The sequence below is a fragment of the Cyprinodon tularosa genome, unplaced genomic scaffold (assembly GCF_016077235.1).
Source record: "Cyprinodon tularosa strain WSP-4 unplaced genomic scaffold, ASM1607723v1 ctg145, whole genome shotgun sequence".
NCBI classification, from domain to species: Eukaryota; Metazoa; Chordata; class Actinopteri; order Cyprinodontiformes; family Cyprinodontidae; genus Cyprinodon; species Cyprinodon tularosa.
In genome coordinates this window covers 1,442,308-1,465,841 of record NW_024038276.1, presented here as the reverse complement: position 1 = coordinate 1,465,841, position 23,534 = coordinate 1,442,308, and the positions used below count along the sequence as shown (strand labels likewise).

Genomic DNA, 23,534 nt, shown 5'->3' with positions numbered 1-23,534 from the left:
ACATGTTAAAGTACACTGTAAGAAGTATGAAAGAAAAAGGAGGGAAATGGTTCAAAACCTTAAAAAGGAAAGAATACGCTTTGATTTAATATGAATCCTTAGAAAGAACTTAAGAGATAAGTGTTATATAATTGTTTTTCATTATCTTAGATTAATCAATGTAATTGAGAGGATTTTATTCTCTTTTTGGTTTTGTTGATTCTATTCTGTTGGTTTTGTTTTGTTGATTTTGTTTCGTTCTGTAGAAGTATGTAGTAGCCTTTCAGAGCCACACTCCTGAAAAGAGAATGGAAACCTAATGAAGTTGGGGTTAAAACTAGCTTATATATTAGACAATTGTATTATAGTTATTTAAAAAATTTACACAGATGGTTCAAAAATTTCAAAGGGAAATTTGGGAATAGGGATATTCATTCCAGAGTTTAATATATCTATATGTAAAAGATTAACAGACCTTTTATCTATATACACAGGAGAAAAGGTAGCAATTATTATTAGTTTACAGTGGGTGGAGGAGCTTAGACCAGACAGGGAGGTGATTTGCTCAGAGTCTAAAGCTGCAATAGAAAGCATTCAATCCGGAGGAAATAATAGGAAAGACCTTGTATTAGAAATTTATCAGAGTTTGTTTAGGTTATTTAGGTATGGAATAGGTGTTCAGTTCTGTTGGATTCCAGCACACGAAGGGGTGAGAGGAAATGAAATAGCAGACAAGATAGCTAAAAGGTCTTTAGGAAAGCAGAATATAGATCAGATTCCCTTTGGGAAAGGGGAAAGTAAATCAATAATTAAAAAGAATTATGGCAATAATATATGGGATGAAGATGAGAAAGGAAGAAGAGTATAGGGTTAAAAAATCTGTAATTGTTAAACATCATGAAGAAGCAGAAGGGAAGAGATCATTCATACTAGATAAAGACCTGGACATACCTACTTGAATGAGTTTTTGTTTGTACTATGAATGGAAATAATGATTTATGTGAGGATTGTGAAAGAAAAGAAAATGTGGATCATGTTTTGATGGATTGCATTAAATGTGCAACTGAAAGAGAGAGGGTAAGGAAAGTAATTATGGGAAAAAGGGAGATAATTGAGTATTAAAGGAATTTTAGGGACAGATGGAGATATGGAGGAAAATTTGGTTATTAATAAAGCATTGTTTTTATTTTTACATAACACAAAAATAAAAAATAGAACATAGTAAGTGGAAATATAGAGCTACACTCTCGTTTACAGTAGGAGGCGGTATGCACCTATAAGTTGTTTGCAATCCGTCAATCTAACAAAGAAGAAGAAGATCCATACGCCATACCAGTTGGTGGCGGTAATGCCACATTTCGTTGCGTGGCAACCGCCAATAAAATCCCATAAAGAGGAAGAAGAACAGGCTACATTTCTGAATTTCCAAATTGGTTTTCATCTTTAATACAAATTGTTTACATGGTTTTGTTAGTTGCTGGGGGTGGGCGGCAAAAAATAAAATGTTTCCACAATCACCAATATTTTAGGTTAAACGCAATGTGTAAAATATACAGAGTAAAAAAACAAACAAGCTTATCCAATCAAAATATATTTATTGTTGTTAGGATTGTTTCATTATTATTCATATAGGACAAACTGAAGAAATTCGGTTAGAAACAACTAAAGAGTTGAGACCAAGGGTTAACCTGACAGCAGCACATCACGTTTTATTCTTAAAGGTCCGCCCATAACTGATAAACTTGCTTACCGTATGAAACTTCTAGCTGCAAACACATTTTATATTTTCATTATTTTCTGATGTAGAACAGCTTGAATGTCGATTTCCCAGAGCTAATGAGTTTTACCTAACAGGCTTCCGTAGCAGGAGGGAAGTGGTTCATTCTCCTCACTAGTGAGTTCTTTTTTATTTATTTATTTTATTTATGTATTTTTACCCATTCGGAATTTTCTTCTGACTTTAGAGACGTCGAAGAGGTAAAATCTGTAAATGTATGTCTTTGTCATGTTTCTAGGAAGAGCTAACCGTCTGTGATATTTGGCCTCTAAGCCGAAAAATAGCTGCTAGCTGCTGCCTTGCTAACAGTCAGTCTGTGTCCATGATGAGATGCTGATACTTGGAAAAGCCCGATTTTATGCACATTCAGTCTGGATAAGTCACAGTAAAACTAGGAATTAAAATGAGTTCTTTCTTTTTATTCATGTGTTTTGTTATTCTTTCGTATTTCTTGCTCCTTAATAGAACTCGGACTGTCACTTTGTTGTGATACAAGTGCTGCTGCTGCCTAACCTAGCACAGTTGATCATAAAATAAAGTAAACCTCTGGATTATAACTAGGGTTACCAAATCAGTGCAAATTTATAAGACCAATTCTTGGCCAGGAATTGTCTTCCACCCTACTGATATATGAATTTATTTTCGCCCTTTATTTTTATTTTATTATTTTAAATCAAACCTGAGTTAAATTAGACACATCATTATGTGTCTTGATATGGGACAGTTCTTTTTTAAAAGGACAGTTGGCAAACCTAACTATTACAGGAGCAGCTTTCAGACTTTAAAATGTTTATTGGCATCCCTGGAAATGAGATCTGTAATTCCTTAGAATAAATTTATCTTTTATATCAGCAGAATGATTTCACTCTTAAAAATAAGATCAATGCAAATTTTAACATGCTTAACTTAATCATTGAGACATAACAAAATAAACCTCCCCCGCTATTAATAATCAGCACAACATCTGTTTTCTTATAAGCCCTGGTCTTCTTTTTCTTAGATCATCCCATAGCTCCTCTGTAATTATTTGCTCCTACGGTGTGTTTGTGGACTGCATGGTTTTCACAGTACTAAAATTGCAAACTGGATATCGATACCCAGGAAAATATTTGATGCTTAATACTATATTCAATTCAGGGATTATAAAAAAAAGGCAAGGCTTTTGCCTTTTTCAAGCCTTTTTCAAGGCTTAATACTATATTCAATTCAGGGATTATAAAAAGAAAGGCATAAAAAATATATCTATCACCATGAAAAACACAAATATTTCTACTCAACATGCTTTCTCGACAAAATTATATATTCTATTAGTTAAATAAGTGTGCAAAATACAGTTACTTAACGAAGTACTCCACATTATCAAAAAAAGTAAATAAACTGATGCTTCTGATGGTTGTTTTGGCAACAAGTATCCTCCAGTGTAGTGGCCAGTAGTTGAAAGTAAATTAGCATTTTTTACTTCATATTTGTACTTCAAGAAAACAAAAAGTCATCAATTACAAATTACTGCACAGATGAATTTAAAGCAATGCTTTGGGTGTTTTTAAAGAATAAATGCCAAATTAATAAAACAAAATACTCCTCGAAGTGGTGATTTTCCACACTGGTTAAATAGTCGTATTCAGTCAATTAGATTGTTATTGAAAAGTTGATTTATTTATGTAATTCACTTAGTTCAATTAATTTAGTTGAATTAATTCAATTAACTTTTCTGCTTCCAGATTAGGGTCACATTAAAGATTATGAAATATAAAAATATTAAATCAGAACAAAACATTTTAATACAATACTTTGGGCTTGATGAAAATATATATAAAACATTGTTTAAAGGGCTCTGTTTTAAAAAAAAAGGTGTTTTTAATCTTACCAGCAACCCTTGTCAGAAGACGTATTTCTAAATGTATAATTCCTAAAAGGATACTGGGTTGTAAGATGTTATCCAGACATAAAACCTCTGACATGAAACCTCTGTGCTCCTCTGTCAGGTTGTGATGGGTGACATTCGGCAGTCGCTGCTGCCTCGGGATGTTCTGAGCGCTGCCAAGGAGCTGCTCTACCACCTGGACATTTACATCTGCAACATGGTGCAGTCCGGCAGGCAGCCCCCTCAGGTGGACACCAAAACCCTGGATCTTATCGAGGAGTTCATCCTGCACAAGCCCAAGGATAGAAATGCTCCAGTCAGGGTCAGGCCAATGTATCCTATCCTTTAGTTAGCAAATACTCCACTAGAGAGAAATTAAGCTAACAGCCATCTGTGTTTTGTTTTTGTTGTTTTTTTTTTCCACAGAGGATGAGTGCCCTGCAGGAGCTTCAGCTCCTAGAGATCATGTGCAGCTGTTTTCAGGAGCAGAGTCGGGACACAGTGCGCCAGCTTATGTTCTCTGCCCTCTTCAATCTTCAAGGAAACCAGGCAGACGAAAGCCGGATGGCGTTGCTGAGCAAACTGGTCTCTATGGCCGTTGCTGTGGGCAGGGTTCCTATACTCGAATGTGCAGCTACCTGGTTACAGGTGAGGAATCAATGCTTATTTGAAGCATCAGACCCCAACATCAGATCGTATTTTCTGTTTTTAATGTTCATTTTGTCAGCTTAGAATTTTAAAAGTTGAGGACGGCCGATCAACGTCTGATAAGGCAATAAGGATTATTTTTAATCAATTTAACCGACGCCTGGTATGATAATGATTACAAAAATCTTTCACAAGTCTAATTTTAAACATAAACAAAATATTTATTATTAATATAAAGAAAACATTAACAATAGAAGATACCCATTTCCCACTGGCTGAAAAAGCTGTTTAAGCCCGGGAACAATTGGCTTTTAATGGCAGTGGGAACAGCTCACTGACCCGGATCAAACAACTCGGCAAGCGCCCCGCTATAAAATCGCTTCGGCTATGATCTGCAATGCTGTGGGAACAGCAGAGCCGGGATTACCTGCTAAATTACGTGACAGCATTGAACGCATCACACCATGCCAGATGCTTCTGATCTAACAAACCGAAACAACTCTGTTTACATTCTATAAAAATGATGCAGTACTGGTGAGAGGGATTCGGACAGATAAAAGAGTAAAACAATAAAGCACACTGACTAAACCCTGGCTTCCTTACATGTTTTTTTCTTGATTTCTGTTGCACTGGTGACATCATTACGCTAACCCAGCGTGATGGTGTCACCAGACACGCAGCTGTGGGGGGACAGAGGCCAATCAGCTTGCAAGCCAGGGGTTAGACCCAGTTTTTTTTGCCTGTGGAAACGGAGCCATATGCTGATTAGTGTGTTGACCAGTTTGAAAAACCCGGGTTAATGCGCTAATTTGAGTGAGAAAGAGGCTTTAAGGAAAATTCCGGTTTTTAACACTTTTAGCCCATTTTCTGTAGTGTCCAGGATGAAATCGAATGATAGACACCAAAATTTTGACAATTGGTCCTGTCTCTGCTATTTGGCTCATGCAGAATCCCCCCCTGGCTGCTTCAGAATGGCTTCCACAGTGCATGTCCGATAATGTCCTTAAAACAACCTTAAACGTTCTTTTTTTTAAATATGCTACTCACCGGGTCGTCAGCGCTGTTCAATGACGTTCCAAAAAAAGTTTCGTAAAGAAAAAACGTTCCTGTAGTGTTTTATTTAGCATTTTGTAAATCCCATTGAGTTCTGTTGGAATAGTCAATATCCCTCCGCCACCGGAAACGGAAATGGGGCCTGTTTACGCTTAGTTGTAGTCTTTTCGCAAGGCCCAAGTGTTTCTGCTTCACTCTGTGTACTCCGACGTCGAGGTGCTAACGTCTCTGTTAAACACTTTAAAAAACTCTGAAAATGGAATACGAAAGGTGGATTCTTGAGGAGGACATATTGGACTTTGAGTTTGACGGTAGAGGATACCGTCGCCAACTAGTGGTCTGGACTGTGCAACGCTTCAGATTCGAACGGGAAGCGGAAGTTTATAAGCGGTTGTGATGTATCAGAAAAAAATAGTTCTGGGATTTACAAAATGCTAAATAAAACAAGACAGGAACGGTTTTTCTTCACGAAACTTTTTTTGGAACGTCATTGAACAGCACTGACGACCCGGTGAGTAGCATATTTTAAAAAAAGAACGTTTAAGGTTGTTTTAAGGACATTATCGGACATGCACTATGGAAGCCATTCTGAAGCAGCCAGGGGGTGATTCTGCATGAGCCAAATAGCAGAGACAGGACCAATCGTCAAAATTTTGGTGTCGATCATTCGATTTCATCCTGGACACTACAGAAAATGGGCTAAAAGTGTTAAAAACCGGAATTTGCCTTTAAGTGGTATCATATGCCAGACTAACATAAAATCAAATATAATCATGATGTAGAACATATCTGCTTTTTTCTGACTCCTGTCAATCAATCAACCCTTGAGCATATCTGTTTGGGAGGAAGTCATCTTACTCTGACTCTAATGTCTACAGAGGACCCATCGTGTGTACTGCGTCCGTCTGGCGCAGGTTCTGGTGGACGATTACTGCAGCATGTTGCCAGGATCTGGACCCACCCTTCAGAATATCCACAGTGCCAGTCCCCGCTTCTGCTGCCAGTTCATCACCGCCGTCACCACTCTTTATGACCTCACCTCCGGTACTTCAGAATTAAACAGAAGGCCTCAAATTTAGCGTGTCGAATTTAGCACCTCGCTTACAATCCTTGATTTATTTTTCCTTTTTTAACTTCAGAGGAGCTCACGCCTCCATTAGAACTCCTCCAGATGATCGTGTCCTGGATCCAAGACGACCATCGCCTGGTTCTGATTACCTTCCTGAACTCCCCGCTGTCAGGCAGCCAGCCCCTCAGCTCTCTGGACGTAACGCCGCTCGGCGGGTTAATCCGCTGGTGCGTCAAAGCTCCGCTGGCCTACAGACGGAACAGGAAGCTGGCCGTGAGCGATGGAAGCTCGGACGGCGCGCCAGATGCTGCGCGTCTCTTCTCTGCTCTCCATCTAAGTGTTCTCCAGGTGTGCGCTTGTTAGTAGCATTATGGATTCCCTGTGAGGCCCAACCCACAATTTTTTTTTTCTTCACTCTTCTAATATAGGTCTTCATGCTCTTGCCTACCATACTCAATGAGAAGGGCCTCTTCGGTCGCCTCGTGCTGCTTCAGATGGAGTCCGTGGCCGCTCTGACCTCCGACCTTTCTCGTCTGCTGGACCAGGCTGACAAACACACACATGCAGCTACCGCCGACGCACACGCTGCGTCCCAGCTGGCCCTGGACAGGCTGGCCCAGGCTCTGCAGGTGGCGATGGCCAGCGGAGCTCTGCTCTGCTCCAGAGGTACGAGTGATTAAAAAACTCAGAGGTGGTTAAATGAGAAGGAAAAAACTACTGCCTTACAAAAGAGGGAATTTTAAAAAGAAGCCGCTGACGTTTCTCCATCATCTTCAGTCATTTCGTGATGTAAAAAGTCTGCAGACCTTCAGATCCTTCTCTGCTGGTTCAAATAAAATCACCAAAAACATCCAGTTTCATCTAAAGTTATTCAGTTCCCTCTGAAAATTAGGTTTGCTAGCAAATTATTCAACTTTATCAGACACAATATGTCACTTTTAATGATTAGTTTAGTCTCTAAATTATCCCCTCCTCCATGACACGAAGCTATTAAACTTATTAAGGCCTTTTTATGCCCTTTTTGCTGTATTTTTCTGCATCAAATGGTCTTTAGTTACAGTTGGACAATAAACAGCAGAAACAGGAACTTATAAAATGGCAGCAAACATCCTAGTATTTAAATCCAATCCCAGATGGCTGTGCAGAGCTTTGGGCTGTAAGTCAACATCAATATTTATCACAATCTTAATTTTATTCAGTAACAGTGATAAGACTTTTTAACACATTTCTGGTATTTGAATATAAGAAATAACCGGCACAGACTTTGAATGGGAAGAGAGAGAAAGCTGTTTACTGACAGAGAGCCATGCTGTAATATTATGGGATGTGGGGATTGAATGATTCTGTTTTTATTCAGCTTGGCTTTGACTTTTCTAGGAACCGCTCCAGGTCATGGCCCAAAAAACACAGGCACAACCAGTCATTTTACACACTTCATTCTCTAGACTTTGTGCCATGAATGCTTAGAAAAAGCAAACTGTCCCAGTGTCCTTAACAAAATCTTTTAGGGGAAGTGGACCCATTTGGTCTACAATAAACTCTTGGGGCCGGATCTATCAAAGGTTTGCGTGTATAAAAACGTGAGCTATTTCACTGCGCACGCTAGAAAATGTACAAACTGATCTATCAACAGCGTGCTAAAATGATTTGGTTTTTAAAACGTGCTAAATAGCGCCTCTTATCCATTTAGTACTTTTTATGCAATGAATATTCAATATAGGGCGTTTACACGCAAAAGTGCGTCTTGTGGGAGGAGAACATGTAAATATATTAATTTAGCACTCGCAAAGTGATTTATTAAACCTGAAAGCAATTTTGCTAACAGTATCTGACTCTATATTTAACACGTTTCAAAAGAAGGTGCAAATGGTCTGTATGCGTAATTGCGCACACATGGCAGCGGTTATTGTCGCAAGAAGGAGACATCGAAATGAAGCAAGGAGACGCAGAGAACGCATTTTTTCACTCCGTGTGAATATTTTTGGAATGAACGAGGAAACGATCATCAAAACATGTCGTTTATCCAGCATTGCCATTTTGGAGCTGTTGGGGGAACTCCGAATGGATTTGGAGCCAGCCACAAGGAGGACCCACGCAATACCAGATATCACAAAACTCCTTGCAACATTGCACTTTTTTGCATCTGGGATCTCCCAATCTCGTTTTTCAGAAGTGCTGTCCGACGTTCTAAATGCCATGTCGCCCTGACGCCTTATCGGAGAACCCCGACCTCATCCTTGAGCCTGTGGAGCAACATGCCAATGGGATGTGCCAATGCTGCGGGGATGCGTTTTTTTTTTTTACTGCAGTGAAGTAGAAATTCAGCCACAGACCACCTTAGGGAATAAAGGTTGCCAAAGTGTGTGTGTGTATATGTATATATATATATATATATATATATATATGTATATATATATATATATATATATATATATATATATATATATATGTGTATATATATATATATATATATATATAATTTTTTTTTTTTTTTTTTTTTTTTTTCCGGAGGGGGTGGGGGTGTCACTGTAAGATTAAAATTTCTTAATGCACTAGTTTGCACAAACAACAAACTACTTTGCCGCAAACCACAAAACGCGCAAAACCATCATTTAAATAGGGCGTCTCCAACAGTTTTGCACCTGCCACCAGTTACGCAATCGCTCTTGTTAAATCACCCGCAAACCATGGTTCAGCCCCTCGCGCAAAATTCCAGTTTGCGAGCGCAAATTACTGCACGCAAAATTGGATCTTGATAAATCCGGCCCTTGGACTTTATTAAGTTGATTACATATCTGGTTGCCTGGTCTCTGCTCCTAAATCTGTGGTTCAGCCATTATTAATCCAAATACTAATCAATAATCATTGATATTAAAGGCTTATATATCTCACATGTTCAGTTGTACTGTAAATTAATGGTTATATCAATAAAATGAAAGCAGAGATTATACTGAGGTGACCCAAACCGCAGCGTGAGAACCAATGAAATACTTTTATGTGGGTTTGTTTGTTTTTTGTACAAACATTTAAGCCTTAAAACACAGAATCCGGGTTAGGATTATTCATCAGATTTAGGTTTGCCTGTTCATCCAGCGGCTTTTGATGTTAACATGAAATCTTAGAATTAGACAAACTTTGTTGTCATTTTGTACACGCAGAGTTTATACATAACATTTTGTTCAGTACAGCTCTCAAGACATTTCCATTTCTTAAAGTGAAGCAGTGATAAATCCTGATGCGTTTCTGTCTTCACAGAGGACCTGAGAGCCATCTGTTCCCGCCTTCCTCACAACAAGTAAGCTCATCTTTTTTTTTTTTTTTTCCAGAATGACAAATTTCACTTTTAGATCCTCATTTTGTGTGTGATGTTCCACCTGAACTTATCTGAACATGTTTTCCACCCCCAGTCTGCTCCAGCTGGTGCTGTCCGGCCCGGTCATGTACTACAACAACATCCACACCCCTCCGCTGGCCTACAGCCCCCATGCTGCTCATTCGCCCATCCCCGCACACGCCGCCATCCCCACGCTGCCGGCACACACACCCCACACGCCTCTCGCCACCCACCCGGCCTCCCACGCTCAGTACCCCGCTCAGCCCTTCATGTCAGGGATGCCGTTCCCCTTCCGCCCTGGACACTGAATAAAAAAAAAAACGATGCGGATGCACAGGATGCTGGATAAAGAGTGTTTGAAGGAACGTGTGAAATTCTGAGTGTCTGTGAATGTTTTACTATGTATTCGCACTGAATAAATATTTTTGTACCTTAAATGTGACGTAGTTCTTAATATCCTCCACTTGTGGACGCTGTTGTTTCGATTTGCGACTTGGAATTGGACTCAAACAAGACATATTTGAAGCTCAAATTTACAACCTTTGAAACTGAGGGAAAAAAAGTCCACATAGATTTAAATACTTGCTTCCACATATCAAACTTTGAAGTTTCTCTTCAGCAGATCTTGAGTAAAGGCGAACAAGTTGCAGCTTGTTTAAACTCCACTGGAAAAATTAGTATTATTGAGAAATTTCTGGAGGAAAAGGAGTGCAACAATACTAAAGAAATTCTAGCATGATGCGACACGTATGTATAGGCCACCATACTTCTTTACTGCTTTGAAACATCCAAATATTCCCACAGTCAGCATGGTGTGTTGCGTAACTACAAGGTGTCACTATCTTCCTGCAAGTGTGAGTGGAGTCCTATTTTTTTAACAGATAGGATATCATCCCACTGCAGGAGTTAAAAAAAAGACCCCCCCTTCTTCCTGCTATCATTTGAGTTGAAAATTGCATCATCCTCCCTCATAGCTGATTTCCCCTTCTTTCAGAAAAAAACAAAAATGTACCGGTAGGTGGAATTTAAACTGTTACGCTTCACCAAACCTTCCCTCTTTAGTCTTCGCTTCCTTTAAACCAGCTTTGTCTCCCTGTAAACGACATTAGCGTTAAAGGAGGAACTAAACACATGTGAAATACTTCATTATGTCTCTTTCAGGTAGTGGGGCCATAGTTAACTTGTCTCTACTTCCTTTTCATAGCTGGGATGTTTAAACAAACATTCAGTTATGATTTCTTTTGTACATCCTGGATCATTCGTGCAAAGACGTCACGTAGTAGATCTATCTAATCCTTTAAGTTTAGAAAAATAAGAGCTTTAAGCTCCCATTTTGGCTAACTGGCACAGTACATACACAGCTGCAGGTTTTTTTGAAATGTTGGAGATCAAGCCTTGGGTTTCCTCCCTGCAGAGAGGGTGGGACGGCGATAAGGTATCTTTTCTCAGAAAGTGATGGTTGTTGGGCCAGTTTAGGTGACTGATAAAGACGCAGTTCAAGTGAAAAGGCGGGATCGTGACAAGCCAGGCTGCTTTTATTGCCTCTAGAACCTGCAGCCTTTTCTTAGCAAGCAGAGCCACCTAAACCTTTTTAACCCTTTGTGAAAACAACATCCACCAAGTCTTTATGATGGGGAAGAAATGTTTCCCTTCCTTTCTTTTAAGACTTGTTTCGATTCAGCATCACTAAAGGGGTTTTCCAGCATGAATAGCTTGTTTCAACACTCTCCATACTTTGACTAGGCCTCAGTAAAGCTTTCCTCTTTTTATAGACATTAACTTTTTAGTATCATCTGCATCCTCCTGCACAATCCATTCATTTATTTTTTTTAACCACAAACTCTAACCTTAGATCAGGCAAGGGTCGGCTTCATGGTTTTAGATGATCTGGGTTATTTGTTTGATTTTTCACATTGGACCTGGTTGGTTTGGAAAGTTTTCTTCTCTCAAGCAATGCAAATCAAAACTTGAAAACCACATTTTGTATTTACTTAGGTTGATGTGATGATTCTGAAACATTTAAGTGCAAAAAGGCAAAAACAAGAGGAAAAAGGGAGATTATGCCAAATATTTAGTTATTTCAAATGCATTTGATGTGAACTCTATTTTTTTTTCTTCAACAGCAGTAACTGGACCAAAAACTTACTTGTAAAAATAGAAAAGAAAGAAAACTCACCATGCCGTGTTCACATAAATCCTGGCCAGAGCTTCCCTTTGCACATACAGCAACAAAGTTTCCAGGGTTTCAGGGGAAATATTTTTGGTTTATTTTTGCCCTGGTAGCTTTGCAGGTGTGTGTCTGTGGCAACAAGCTGCAGGTTCAGAGATCGCCGAACCCACACACGCAAGGCCAAAACCCCAAATCAGATTCATTGAGTCCTGTAAGCTCACCTCATATTGGATTTATGAACTTTCTTCTATGAAACCATGTTGGACATTAACCAACAAGCAGCTGGCAGGTAAGGAATCAACTATTTAATTCACAGGTAATTTCACGGTGAGTTGTGTTATTTAAACCAAAAGGGATTTTAAGCCAGAAGACACAGTTGATAGGGACTCATCCCACATATGCATTGAAGAAAATAGCCACACACCTTGAGTTACACTGAGTCACTTTATGACCAGAAGCTTGTCTTATTGGGATGTTATGAGAGAATAATGTAAAGTAGGTCATTGTGAACAAAAATCTGAGGTAAAGCGAGACGGTGAACCTTTGTACAACCAACTCGTACTCCAATTACAACCAAAGTCTCTTCGTGTCTATCTGCTAGCAGCTTTTATCTTTTTGGATGCTTCTTCTTTTAACAAAAAATATACGGTATATATATATGGTTTGACAGATTAGATGTAAAATTAGAATTCTAAACAACTCACTCATGGCTATTCCTAATCCTCCCTTTCCAATTACACACGGTTGCATAAAACCCACATAAAATCTGTGAAGTTTGTGCTTCTAACATGGCTAAATGTTCAAAGGGGCATTCAGAGTTTTGCAAGTCATTCTTTGTGAAACAAATTGATTTATTTGTGACGACAGCCCTCCCAGCATGCTGTGGGAAACTGCCGGTTTACATGGAAAACGGTTCATCCCTTCTCTCATAATCCTGAACCAGTTTATCGAGTAAATAACAAGAAAAGGAAGCCCCAAAACAGGATTCAAATCCTCTTACCCCATGCACTACTTTTTGCAAAACCACAGAGCAGGTGTTAAAGCTGCGTTTTTACACTTCCTCTATTTTAAATACAACAGCAGCATAAAACTACCTGTGGTTAGACATTAAACTGGGCAAAGGCAAGGAAACAGGTCTTTTGTCAGGCTTGTAGTTCTGTAATGAGCAGGAAACTATAAGTGAAGGCATTATAAGATACCATTATGAACCCTGTCTGCTTATTTCCTTTAACGCAAGACTTTTCTGAATTAAAGATCACAAGAGCTGCTGTGGTTTCTTTGCACCACCCTCATTAGTTTTCTTCAAAGACGATATCTCTGCTGAGGTTACAGGCTGCAAATCTTAAGCTTAACTGTCTTTACCATTAGAGACAGCTGAGTGTTGACACAACATCGTGTTCAGAGGGTTTTGTGGCATTGTGGGAAACGGAGGGCCTTCCTTTCTCATAAAACTTGGAAACTCCTCTTTCATTCTCCTTCAAGTTCAATATTAGCCATCTACCTGGTTACTGAGCCTCTATTGTTTAGATATTCACTCTTTAACGATGCAATGTTTTGCATATTTGTGTGTAGCAACTCCAAATGTATTCCTTCATGTTAGCAGTAGATTAGCAGTTAATGCTACATACAAGCCCTTAAATATATACATCATGCTAAATGTCTAGGAATACCGAAATTAAAGCATCAAACCCCAAAAGAATCTAACTGAAAAAGTTGAAAATCTTAAAACCCTATAACTAGTATTGCTCTTCAAATTTTCACTGAGCTCTTGTTCCCGGGGTTTGGTACATAGCCTGGTTTAATCAGAGTTTCTACAAGCAGTGTCCTTTTCACATTATTCTGACTTCTTATGTTTAAGTGGTTTTGATCCATTTGACTTCTGCTGTATAGATTGTACTTACACAATTCTCATCCAACTTAGATATTAACTAAATAACAAAATAGGAATGACAGAACACACCTGCTCCGTATCTTAAAACTGTTAAAGAAATATTCCCATTTTTTTCTGGGAATTGTTTAGGTTAGGGTATATATATACGGAAGAGGATTAGGGCCACTGAAAAAAAAAAAAAAAAAGTTAACTGATTTTTTTATTCTATTTCAGTATAGTATGGGGGAAAAATTCAGAATTCTGACTTTAATCTCAGAATTCTGACTTTTTTCTCAGAATTCTGACAGCTAACAAACATTTTAGCATCAAGCCATATCCATGTCTTTTTTAGAGACTAGCTCTCTTGTTTTAATGACCTTCTGCTCCTCCATTAATGAGGGGACCCCTCGGGCACGTAAAAAGTTGCCGAATTCATTCATCAGTTATTTTCCACCAATGTGTCACTAGCCACCTCAAACAACTCACATCTTTGTCAGTCAAGCTGACATTAAGATCCAAAATTCTGAGATTAAAGTCAGAATTGAGAAAAAAGTCAGAATTCTTACTTTTTTCCAATGCTAAACTGAAATAAAATTTTAAAATCAGTTTCCTTTTTTTTTTTCCAGTGGCCCTAATCCTCTTTCGTATATATATATATATATATATATATATATATATATATATATATATATATATATATATATATATATATATATATATATATATATATATATATATATATATATATATATATAAATAATTTTTTATTTTTTTATTTTTTTGAAAGGAGGAAGTGTTTTGGAAAGTAGGAAGGAAATAGATTATAAAATAAAATAGTATTGCATGTGTTTTGTAATAAATTCAGAAAAAAAGTTCTTTAGTCTTGCAGCACTTTTTTTCTGCTTGTGGAGTTTTAAATACTGACCTTTTCAAGGGTACAGAGCTGACCAGCTCGTGGTTCAACTTTCCTGAGAAACAATTGCTTCACTACTTTTGCACAGCCAGAACTTTGTTACAGCATTGTGAGCCTCTGCTATAAAAACAGTGGAGAAGCGTTTGCTTGCTGCTCTGATCGCTTTGTACACTGTTACCTGTAACCTGACAACAGTGAGACCATCAATGTAAGGATTAACCTGGAAAAAAAAAAAGAAGAAATAAAAACAGAGGATTAAATATTACACTGGCAGGAGTCCCCCCTCCATGGGAACTTCACATTCTTGACCTTAAGCTGCAAGAAACTATATCAACGACTCGCAATAAAACATTAGCCCTAAACTTTTAGGGCTTTAAATGCTTGGCTGTGAAACTACTAAGAAAAAACTTAATATTCACTTTCGATAGCAGGATTTTACAGGTGTTTAAGTGTAACAAGTACCGTCTTAATTGTCTTTTTAACTACAAAAAATCCATCCATCCGTCCATTATGGTAGCCGCTTATTCCCTAATGGGGTCTTGTGGGGGGACTGGGGCCTATCCCAGTAGTCAGTGGGTGAGAGGAGGAGCACCCCGGCTGGTCCGCCAGTCCATCCACGCAGAGACACGCAAAAACGATCAACCATGCAATCAACCTAACATGTGAGAGGAAGCCAGAGAACTTGGGAGAAAACCCACACAGACACAGGGAGAACATGCAAACTAGGTTCTTTCATCACAGAAAAGTTCTGGTTTCCCCCAGACTTGAACCCAGAACCCCTTTTGCTGTGAGGCGATGGTGCTAACCACCTCTCCACTGTGTCGCTCTTTATTGAAAATCCTCCATAATGCAAAAAAGGGAGCAAAATACTCTATTGTGTTGCATCTTGTTGCATTTTGAAAGCAAATCCATATAACCTTTACATTTCCACTCCTGAAACTTTCACATATTGTATCATGTCCCAACCACAAGCCTTTATATTTACTGGACAGTAATTGATTCAGAAAGAGTTTTCAAAATTAATGTATTAGTAAGACATAAAACATATAGACAAAATTCCATTGGACAGGGTTCTGAAACAAAGATGTAAACCAGCTCCACACACAATTTACAGCTCAAATATCAATGCTCCACTACATCTTCTGAAATACAATATTGCATTGATCCTAGATTTTCTTTTTTTTTTCTTTTTTTTCATATTTCCAAATAATGGTTTGGATCTATTTTCATTTCCTCTAAGTCAATAGAAGATTGTTTAATTGCAGCTAAAGCAGTTTAGCAGTGTTTTGAGGGTACATTTCTGCCCTTTTTGCACATCTTAAAGGAATAGTACACCCAAAATATGATTAGCCTTCATTTTCTACTCACCCCCATGCTGAACAAAACTCTGGAGTACTTTTTTGATATCTCAAATGCATCTGGAGATCTGGGAGGCTTCTTGCTGTCTGCTGACATTCAAATAATGGAGGTCTATGGTGCCTGAGGCAGAAAGGTCCATAAAAGTCCACAAAAAACGTGTCAATATTGCTCGTCCAATGTATTCCAAGTGTCCTGAGTGGGTAGCGTCCATAATTTACTCGAAACGAAGTCATTTAGAATGTTTTTAGAGCATAAACAGTGGTGTATAGGATTTCCTGAAAGCGCGCGCCTGCGAGTTCATGACGCTACGGAAGCCGGCAGACCAAACCAGATGAAAGTGCGCATTCAGCGTCTGCTCTGCCGATAATGCAAGCGTAGAAGAAGAAATGTGCTGTTTACCTGTGCAAAGAAAGAAACAACGAAAGAAAAATGTCTGAGGACTTCAGTGTTGAGGAAGAGCATGAGTTCTTTGCCGAGCTGAATGCGCACTTTCATCTGGTTTGGTCTGCCGCGGTTTCCGTAGCGTCATGAACTCGCAGGCTCGCGCTTTCAGGAAATCCTATACACTACTGTTTATGCTCTAAAAACATTCTAAATGACTTCGTTTCGAGTAAATTCTGGATGCTACCCACTCAGGACACTTGGAATACATTGGACGAGCAGTATGGAGGAATATTGACACGTTTTTGTGGACTTTTATGGACCTTTCTGTCTCGGGCACCATAGACCTCCATTATTTGAATGTCAGCAGACAGCAAGAAGCCTCCCAGATCTCCAGATGCATTTGAGATATCAAAAAAGTACTCCAGAGTGTTGTTCAGCATGGGGGTGAGTAGAAAATGAAGGCTAATCATGTTTTGGGTGTACTATTCCTTTAAGACTTAAATTTTTGTCCATTTGCCATATGTTGGACCTAAGTAGATGCTAAAGGAGGTAGACTGGTAAAGGAAAACATGATATAATTTAGTACAACTGGCATAGACAGTAGAACTGGAGAACTGGAAAAGAACTGGGACACAGAGGCAGACTAACAGATCAAAAGGCAGTGCAAATGGAAGAAACCATCAAGGAACAAAGAATAAACACTACAAATAAGATTGGAGATATACACAACACCAAATAAGGACAACATACAAACTAAAACTCAAACATCAGTTTCTTCAAACAGCAAGACACCTTTTGTGTTTAACTCTGTAATGCCAAATGTATCATATTTGATACATACAGTTTCTGAAATGTTTTGCGTCTGACACCTTATGCATAATTTAATGGTAAAAAGTTTGCTCAAAATCCTATTGTACACAATCAGATATACCTGATAACAGAGGGCAGAAGACTACACAAAACATAATCTTGACTTTTCGCATAGTAATAAATTATTAATATCAAAAATGTATTTCTGTTTTTTCTTTTTACATATTTTGTTAAAAGGCCAAATAAGGACTTCAAACCAAAAAAAAAGTAATTTTCTGTTTTGTTTTATTCTTGGATCGGGCTTTAAAGGGTTAAGACTGGGCAATTCTACTGCAACAAAATATGCTTTGTAGCTCCAGCTGTGTGTTTAAGGATTATTATTATTTTCTCTCAGTAAGTATTGTGCTTAATTTTCCATCACTGAGTTGCTCCCTTGTCAATGGAAAAGAAAGGTATAATTTCCACAGCATAATGCTGCCACCGTCCCCACAAAACAGTGATTTGCAAGTAGACCTAAATGTCCTCATGGACTCACTGCCACACAATTGATTTATATGGAAGAATTTCTGTGCACTCAGTATGTGGTTTGGCCTACTTTTGCATGAATTACTCTATTAGTGAGGCATGGCATGGAGGCAATGAGCCTGTGTTTTTGCTGAGGTGTAATGGAAGCCCAGATTGCTAAGTCTGCAGCCTTCAGACCATCTGTGTTATGATGTGACTCTTATTTTAGGCCCGACAATACTTGAAATATTCTCTGAGGCATTTATGTCAGACCAGTCAGTATTTATGCTCCTCCAACCACATCCACTTCTTCTCCCATACTGGAAATAGTGTTCACCAGTTATTGTCTCCTCTAAAATTCCTCAATCATCTCCTTTGTTTCACATTCAGGATGAGACAACTTGTTTCCACACCATGCCACAAAGCAGTCCACAGTTCCCTGTACTCAGTTTCTTGTCCACCTTTGTTACATCCCACTATAACATAATAATTTATTTCTTTTTTTTTGTTCTTCTTCTTTTTTCTTCCTTTTCGTGTACAAATATAAATACTCTAAAACTTCTCCCAACATGAGAAGGTGCTTGTATTAGTTGTATTAGTTGCTTGTATTAGTAAATGAACTCCTTAATACTAATTGACTGTTAAAAAAGCACCACATCCACAAATATTTATGAGAAGTTTGTCAAAGAATGATCTGTTTACATTTTATTCCTTTATGTCTTCTTATATATCAGAGCACCTGTCTGTTGTACCATTGTTTATACAACTTCTTTCAATAAAGTTAATTGAAAAAAGAGCATAACTGGGGAGAGCTTCAGACTTAATAACCGTGCTTCAAACTCTTCCTCTTCAAAAAGGTTGAAGCTGCGTGGAGCAGAGTGGCTCTACTGTCACTCGTGGACATTTTTTGAGTGGATAAAGATGTGGACAGAAAAAGCAAAAATGAGAATTACCGTATGTCATTTTTTCTGTTTTTTCAGGAAATGCAAACTGCGATATTTTTTTAATTTATTTATTTATTTTTAATCAAAGTATTTCTGAAGTTGAGAGACTATCTTGTGCTGGAAGTCTTGAGTTTACAGATTAAAATGGGATGGTGAGAATACAGCCCCCTGTGGTGCTGTTGGCTACCTGGTTAAACACATGACTGTTACAATGTGTGGTCTATTTGTCAGGTAGTCTTTGATCCAGGTGATTTTTTTAATCAGTGTGTAGGATTTTCCTGTGGGTAAAGCTTCTGGATGGGCTGACTCCAGCCTTAACTCCCTTAAAGTCTTGTATTGATTTTGCTTGTCAATCCCCTCAAGGCTGCAGCTTTCTCTGTTGCTGATTCACTCATTGGTATGACCCCTTTTCCTTTCGCTTACCTGTTAGTTAATGTTAATTGTTTCAAATATTCACATTTTCTGAGAGACTGTAATCTGGTTTTTGCTATCTAAAAGCCATAATCTTTTAATAAATAAAGGATTGGATATATTTACTCATTTTGCAGAGTGATTATATGTAACATATCGATTTCGACTGCAGAAAAAAAATGACTAACATTTTAAAGTATTTTAAGATATTGACACAAATCTGGGTCTGACATTTTCATCTTAGGTGCATGACCACCGTCAGAAACATAATCGAACATAAAAAAATCCAGATATCAAAATATATGATTTTTAAATAATTTGTTTGCAAGATACTGCTGCAAATAAGTATTTGATCAGCTGCCAATCAGCAAAAATTCAGGCCCTCAAAGACCTCTAATTTAGATGCACCTGACTGAGGTCTTTAACTGCATTAAGACACCTGTCCACCCCACACAATCAGTAAACCTCCAACTACAAAGATGGCTAAGACCAAAGAGCTGTCCAAAGACAAAATTATAGACCTCCACAAGGATGGAGAGAGCCATGGGGTCATTGCCAAGCAGCTTGGTGAAAAAGGATCAACTTTTGGAGCAATAATTAAAAAATTATATGACTGTCAACCTCCCTTGAAGAGACCATTTAGATGACCCAGAGGAGTCATGGGAGAAAGTTCAAAAGCGTTCAGTGTTAAAAGCAACACATTAAAATTCAAAGACATTGTTTATATAAAAATACTGGAAATAATGCATAAAGCAGTGAACAAAAGTCTTCCTTCTGGTATTCAGAAATTATTTAAGTTAAGAGAAAATAAATATAATTTGCGAGGTTTGTTTATATTTGAATGCGCAAAAGAGATAAGCCAGATAAAGTCTAGATGTGTTTCAGTTATTGGTGTGAAAATGTGGAATGAATTGAATGATGATTTAAAGTTATGTCCTTTCTTGATGAATTTTAAAAGGGCTTTAAACACTTGTTTTGTTGTTTAATGTTGGATTATTTGCTAAAAAATAAAGTGAAAGTGAAGTTCTGCGGTCAGGAGAGACCAAAAGAGAACTGGTTGGTCTTAATTCCACTCATTGAGTTTGGAGGAAGAATTCAGAGTATGATCCTAAAAAACTTTGTCTCTACTGTAAAGCATGGGGGTGGAAGCATCATAGGGGTATTTTTTGCACATGGGAAAGGGCGACTGCACTTTATTAAGGAGAGGATGAACAGGGCCATGTATTTTGAGATTTTGGGAAACAACCTCCTTCCCTTAGTTAGGAGCATTGAAGACGCTCCATGATGTGGGACAAATTGCAAGGGTGTTACTATTTTCCACACTATAGAAGTCATCTTAATCAAACTACATACCTCATCTGGACCTACAGTGGGGAGTCTGGGCTGTGATTCTCATCAGAGCTCTCTTTTCTGCAGCTCTGTCACATGTTAAAACACTGTGTTGGTGTTTTATGGACCAAAACTACTTGAAATTTCTCTACAACTTTCTCCGTAATGTGTCTACTGTGTTCTTTTGTCTTCCTTCTGCTGTTCACTCTCCTTTCCACCACAACTTCTTTTATATTTAAATTAACTCCACACAGGTGGACTATATTTACTAATGATGTAAAGTTATGACCATGGTTGCAAGGTTCTATAATACATAACTGTCCAGGGGAATCTTAAGCAAACCCTCAATGGCATCAAGTATTCTCTAGATCTCACAAATTGCATGTTAGCAGATAGGTGTAAACATGTAATTACTGAAGTCAAACAAAAAAAGCAATTATAGGTGCAGTCGCATAATCTTCCCTGAAGCTTTTTTCACCCAATAATCAATGATTAAAATCTCAGGCCAAATAAACACAACTGCAGTTTATCAAAAACCCAAAGGGCTGCCAAGTTTCTGTTTAAGATTTACTAATAATTTACCACCAGCGGCGACTGATTTATGTCTGCCCACCAACAATGCCCAATCCCGCAGTTTGTTGATTTGTCTGCCCGGACATAATGATTGATATAAGAGTCGAATTATCAATTTGTTCTAGGTGCTGAGTCACAAATGGTATTTTTTCCCCTGTAAAGTAAAGGCAGATAAAAACATGTCTCTCTTATTTATCAGGTCTGGCTTCAGTAACAGAAGGCAAATGGTTAGGTGGTGTGGGGTCAGTCTTTGCACTTTACTAATACTGTACTATAGTAAACCAGTGTGCCAACCACAAGATGAATTTTGGTTCAACATGTGGTAAAGACAGCCTCAGACAAGTGGAAAAAAATCAGTGTCGCTGAGTCAGCTTAGCTACAAAACTGAACTCTTTACCACAGCTGACATTTTCACAGCTGCTGCCTTAAGAAAAGGCTGTGGAAAAGTGGGTGAAAAAGCATAAAGGTCCTGGCAGATAGTAATGTGTTTGCTTAATTTCAAGGTGAGCAGACGGAGGGAGACGCCGATCTGTCTGTGAACTGCCTGGCGATTGTTCAAGGTAGTCCATCTGTCCACCCACTAAAACCCATTGTAAAATAGGGTATTATTTTATGGAGGGGGGTAAAAATGCAATAAAACTGAAAGAAAACAAGAGCTCGAAAAATCCTTAATTATGCGTTACATCTATTTAAAGTAAGCATTGACAACAAACAGGACTTAATGCATTTAAAGCAATTGAAAATACTAATTATTACACGTGAGGGCCGCTGTCATTGTTGGGTTATCATCGGCTCTGATGGGATTACTGACATATATTAGAGAGTAAACAGCTATTTGCAGTTTAGTCATACTGGAACTGCTTTTTCACTAATCATATCTGGGTTAAAGCAATTTCTCTTAAGTCATTATAGAATTAAACAACAAAGAAATCATTTATTTAGCCGTATTTTTATCAGTAAATAAAAAATACATATGATGAACTAAATCAGGTTGAGGAATTGCTGCAGCAATACAACTGAAGCGACTATTCAATGTATGGAGAAGTATGCAGAAATTATCCAATGGAATCTGGAGGGAATTATTGATCATAAATTTGCAAGCCTGAAAATGAAATAAATAAATGGGTTCCGTTCAGTTTTAAATCTTGTTGAATGGTAGTGAAGCTTTCTAAATAAAACATATTGCTGATAATCAAAGCAAAGAGGTACCATTCACAGACAACTTAACTTCAGGGTTAAGATGCCGTAGTACAACGCTGTACTTTAGCAGCTGATCCTAGATAAAGATTTTAGAATCTTGCTAAAAAACTGAAACTTTTTCAGCCATGAGTCTTAATAACAAATTGAATAATTCATCTTTATTTATGACACAATACAGATATGCAGATATGCATTCAATTCAGTGGAGGTTTATGGTGCTGTGGCTCTCTACCCAGGGCATCATCGTTTCAATTCAATTCAAAAATAATGTATTAATCCAAAAAGGAAAATAAATGTTAAATGTTGCAGTGACTCATAAGTTATTTTTAAACAGGTGTTGTAAGTGTTGATAGCTGTAGGCAGGAAGTTTTCTTCTGTATCGGTTCTTTCTTGCACCGGTTTTAGAGAAGCCTCTGACTGAACACCCTGTTGTTGTTTAAAAATCTTCTGAAGAGGATGATCACTGTTGTCAATAATGTTCTTCACTTTATGACGAATTCTTCTTCGTGAAATAGTCTTATGAGGTTTTAGAGGAGTTTCTAGAACAGAGCTGACATTCTTTATTAGCTTGTTGAGCTTTTTTAAGTCATCAGTATTAATAATCTAAAAGTGTTACCCTATATTGCAGATGAGATCATACTCTCCACAACAGACTTGCAGCCAAAGGACCGAAGCGTCTTTAGGAAGTACAATCTGCTCTGTCTTTTCTTGTAGATAGCTTCACAGTTGTGTCTCCAGTCTAGTTTGTTGTCCGGGTGAACTGCTTTTATTTATACTCTTCATGATCACCTCCACTTCTTCTCAGTAGATGTTAAATTATTATTATTTGGCTACACCAACCCAGATTTACCCAAAACAATCTTTTGTGGTTGCTGTTGTTTCCAGTCAAACATAGATGTGTAAAAACAGCAAAAAATAAAGTTTCTAAATATGTTGTTTATCTTCTCAGGGGATTCTTGCAAAGCCAATTTTTTTATGCAAATAAGGCACCAATGGACGGACTCCCCCATTAGTTAATTAAGATCTGTCATTGATTAAATCAAAGCCTTTAGTTATATGTTAATCAAAATCTTTACTATTTGTTTTAAAAAAAAATTAGTCTACTGCTATTACAGTTTATTTTTTGTGAATGTTGTAATGGTTGACATTTTTAAACTTTGAAAATGTTTTATAATTTTTTTTTAACCTTTATTTTATAAGAAAGAGTCTCATTAAGATTAAAAGCCTCTTTTTCAAGGGAGTCCTGGCCAACAAGTTGCAAAACTTAAGTACAAAACAAAAATTAAACAATATACACATTTAACATTCATTAAAAATAATTACTACTAAATGAGGCTTTTCCA

The 23,534-nt window shown here is 37.8% G+C and overlaps 1 protein-coding gene across 2 annotated transcripts; it reads left to right on the top strand.

Moving 5' to 3' along the window:
* Window positions 1-1,854: 1,854 nt before the first annotated feature.
* On the top strand, window positions 1,855-10,045 carry cunh7orf26 (chromosome unknown C7orf26 homolog). 2 transcript variants are annotated; one of them, XM_038278888.1, is made up of 8 exons: window positions 1,855-1,956; window positions 3,742-3,942; window positions 4,047-4,268; window positions 6,200-6,365; window positions 6,461-6,738; window positions 6,819-7,056; window positions 9,646-9,685; window positions 9,798-10,045. In XM_038278888.1, the coding sequence occupies exons 2-8, from the start codon at window positions 3,748-3,750 to the stop codon at window positions 10,030-10,032; spliced, it is 1,374 nt and encodes a 457-aa protein (XP_038134816.1). In that variant the 5' UTR covers window positions 1,855-1,956; window positions 3,742-3,747; the 3' UTR covers window positions 10,033-10,045. The 2 variants fall into 2 exon arrangements, with proteins under 2 accessions (XP_038134816.1, XP_038134817.1); XM_038278889.1 differs by having other exon boundaries at window positions 1,912-1,971.
* Window positions 10,046-23,534: the final 13,489 nt, after the last annotated feature.